Source organism: Colletotrichum higginsianum, chromosome 2 (assembly GCF_001672515.1).
Source record: "Colletotrichum higginsianum IMI 349063 chromosome 2, whole genome shotgun sequence".
Taxonomy (NCBI): domain Eukaryota; kingdom Fungi; phylum Ascomycota; class Sordariomycetes; order Glomerellales; family Glomerellaceae; genus Colletotrichum; species Colletotrichum higginsianum.
In genome coordinates, this window is record NC_030955.1 from 4,522,317 (window position 1) to 4,525,893 (window position 3,577).

The 3,577-nt window shown below is 55.6% G+C and overlaps 1 protein-coding gene across 1 annotated transcript; it reads left to right on the plus strand.

The window, feature by feature from the left end:
• Nucleotides 1-981: 981 nt before the first annotated feature.
• CH63R_03073 (uncharacterized protein) lies at nt 982-1,806 on the plus strand (the record flags this gene model as incomplete). Its single annotated transcript, XM_018298048.1, has 1 exon — nt 982-1,806. The coding sequence occupies one exon, from the start codon at nt 982-984 to the stop codon at nt 1,804-1,806; it is 825 nt and encodes a 274-aa protein (XP_018162864.1).
• Nucleotides 1,807-3,577: the final 1,771 nt, after the last annotated feature.

The window sequence follows — 3,577 nt, forward strand, 5'->3', positions numbered from 1 at the left end:
TCACCGGAAGGTAGTGTGCTCCTGTGCTGAAGGGCGCTATGGCGGAGAGTTTGGATGGTCGACGTTGATGGAAGTGATTACGGATACGGGACCAGCACAGCAGCACACCGGCTGACAAACGCCGAGGATGATGCATCATCCAATCCAGCAGCGTCCAGAGTGACTCGAAAAAGGCACGAGGAGATAGGGGACGGATTTTCGGAGTACGTACCCAGTCCGTTAGCGCGGGTGATCCGTAATACAGTATTACAGTCGCAGGTATGCGCGCCGAGTGCGTCAGAGCCGATGCTTGGTATTCGACGCTAGCGTGGTTCGCACTGCGGCAGCGTAGGTAAGCTGGAAAGTCCGAACACCTGCGCTGGCTGGTTTGCTTGGGGCGGAGACTCGGGAAGCACCCTCGGCCTCGCTGATGACAAACGCCGCCCAAAGTCCACGGCCCACCGTCCACAGTAATTGTGCGTGTGCGGCGCCGGTGCGATGAGTCTTCCACCGTCCCGTCCACCCATCCACCCACACAACGCCCACACCCTCCCGGCCAAGTCATTCACCCCCTGCACCTGCACACACACACGCACACCCCCCTCCCCTTGTCACCGCTCCTCTCCTAGTCTTTTCTTCTCTCCGAGTCCGACAAGTCCAGGTCTGCGAGCAAGTGGATGGAACCCAAGTTAAAAGAAAAGTGTTTCCCTTTTTCCCAACCAGATCTCGAATCCCATCATCATCCAGCCTCAGCTTCACAGACTCACAGACAGACCAAGATCGATATCCCATTCCAAGAAGAAACTTGACACGCTACATATAGCACCATCGACCCTGTCTCCCTCTCAACTCGCCTCGACCATCAAAGCATCACAGACCAAGCAAGCTAGCCCAGGCATCCCTGCACCACTCATCAACCACCAACCGGCCCCCGATCTCGCTTTGAGTCATACCTACCAAAATCGCGACATATCAGTCACCGTTGGTGCACAGTCACACAAAATGTCGACATTAACCGCCACTGCTACTTTTCCTTCTCACACCCAACAACACCAACAACAACAACACCGTTCCTCTTCCTCACCACTTCGCCTGACCCTCCAGAAGAAGAAGATGAGCATCACTCAGACCTACTACCTCGCCCACAAGGCCCGCGCCAAGCTCTCTTCGGAGGCTGGCCGCGCCGACCACGACCTCCGCCTCCTCGTCGGCCACGCCAACCTCCTCGACTCGCTGATGCTCGAGCTCGCCGACGCCGAGCGTGAACAAGAAAGCTGGTTCAACCAATCCGTCCGCGGTGCCACCAAGAGCGAGGACCGCCACGTGCAATGGGCCGACTCCGTCATTGAGGAGCCCGAGGAAGACTGGCACGCCGACGACGCATCCGACTCGGATGACTCCGTGTCCGACTCGTCGGACGACGACTACGATGATGAAGACATGGAGATGGCCGAGACCGTCTCCCTCCGCCGCATGCCCTCCGCCGCCGCCGTCCCCGCATCACCGAGGACTTTGGCCGTCGAGGTTTCGGAAGACTATGATATGGAGGACGACCTTGAGGAGGACTACGCACAGCTCGAGCTCGTCCGCACACCATCCCACTCCAGCAGCAGCTCACCACCAGAGCTCGAGCATGATTCGGACATCTCAGATGACGAGTCGATGCCCCCATCACCGCCAAACGCCGTTCTCACCTTCTCCGAGAAGGAAGCCAAAGAAGAGGCTTCGCAACAACAACAAACCGAAGACGGCTCCTTCTACTCAGAAGGCTACTACCTGCCGGCCCGGAACCCAGCAAGGCTCGTGTCTGCCATCTCAGTGTACTAAACAAGAGTTACACTGGAGCATGGTCTCACACTCCTTGGTCTGCGGGTTAGCATAATCTCTTCTTTGGCTTTTTGAACAACAGCGAGCGTTTGCATTTCAACGGCGTTTCTCTTACCGATACCAAGATAACGGCATGGGTCACGATTACGGGGCTTTTTTTTTTATTTACAACATGACAGCAATGTGTCACCGCCGCTCAGGAACATTCACCTCATCTCTTTTTCCTATTACTTTTCTTCTTCACTCTTCTATGTTGCAACGAAAAGCAAGGCACAGATGTGGATCACATTTTTTGGGGGCCTTGATGGATAATGGATGATTATTGGGGATTACACTACCTTTTCTCTTCTGCTGCCGCTCCCCGGCTCCCGATCGTGGAGACTGTGGTTGAGTGGTCCAGCCTTGTGTTACAGACAAATAGATGCCAGCGCCGCTGGGAGGGGTTGACACCAGTTCCCCCTCCTAAAAAAACAACAACAGCGAGCCTAGAACCAGAAATCAATTGAGACAAACTTCAATCTGAACCCCCTTTCCTCCCACTTTTTGCAAACCGCTATTGGCTACTGATTGACACATGCGTGACGAGGTCGCGGATTGCATCATTGCTTTTCATCTGCCTCGTCCTAGGATCGAAACTGGCTGACGAGTCATTCAGGCAGTCCACATAATTCAGCGAGGACTTGACAGTGCGCTTGGTCAGTAGAGTAGGTACATGCAAGATGGGAAAAACTGCCCCCAAAACGTCGCGCACCTACAGGACCTTCAGGTACCAGATGCGCGCCCTGCGATCTCGGTAGATCGGCGTTGGTCGACACCCCCCCGTCCCATCCCATCCCTCGCTTACCTCATCCGAACCCGAGACTTCCAAGCTGGACAGTGGCCCAATTCCGCCATTCTACCAACACGCCCCTCGACACCCCGGAGTTATCTTGGCATCACGCCCCCTCGCTGCCGAAGCCGTATCACGGGCGAATCACAAAGGGAGACCGTCATGGCACTCTCGGACCTTGGCGGTGTGTTCTAACTCCCCAGTCACCGAGGCCACCAGCCGGACTTTACACGCACGAGAAAAAGGGCTGCCTGGAGGGAGGAGTTAAACGCGAAAAGCCCGACGCCAGCATGGGGTGGTTTTTTTTGTTTGTGAGTGTTCGACTATCTCTAGTGCACAAGGTAGAGTGTTACCAAGCAACAGTCGGTCACTGGCGATGGTGTCGTGGTTCATGGATGTGACGCTGCGTCGCGACTCGACTATTCGACTCGAAGATTGAGGCTGTGAGCGAGGCGACGACTGCGACTGCAACTGCAACTGCGACCGCGTCAACGACGACGGCTTCATGATTGATTCAATCAGATCGGATCAGCTGCCTCGGCCCTCTGACCAAAAAAGCAACGAGTGCGAACCAAAACATGGCGCAGCTTGGCTGGGGAGGGGTGTGGCAGGCACCTCTAACAAGACGATTACGACGATACGAAGCCGACGGTCGCGGGGTGCGCGGCCTTGACAGAAAATGCGAGTTGCCGAGGAACAGTCATCACTTTTTTTGGTTTTGTGGCTCTTTTCCCCTTTCCGCCCTCTCTTTCTCCTTCGTTGGTCCGGGCATCCTGGGCTTGCGCGTGCCGACGGACGAATCCCGCCCGACTGCAGACGGCGAGCCGAAAAAGGCTAAAGCAAAAACACTAATCTTGCAGGCAAACGACTTGGTTTCCCTGGTTCGAGGTTATCATTAACGACCCGAAGGGCGGAAAGCGACAGTCATACCCCGGCTGACAT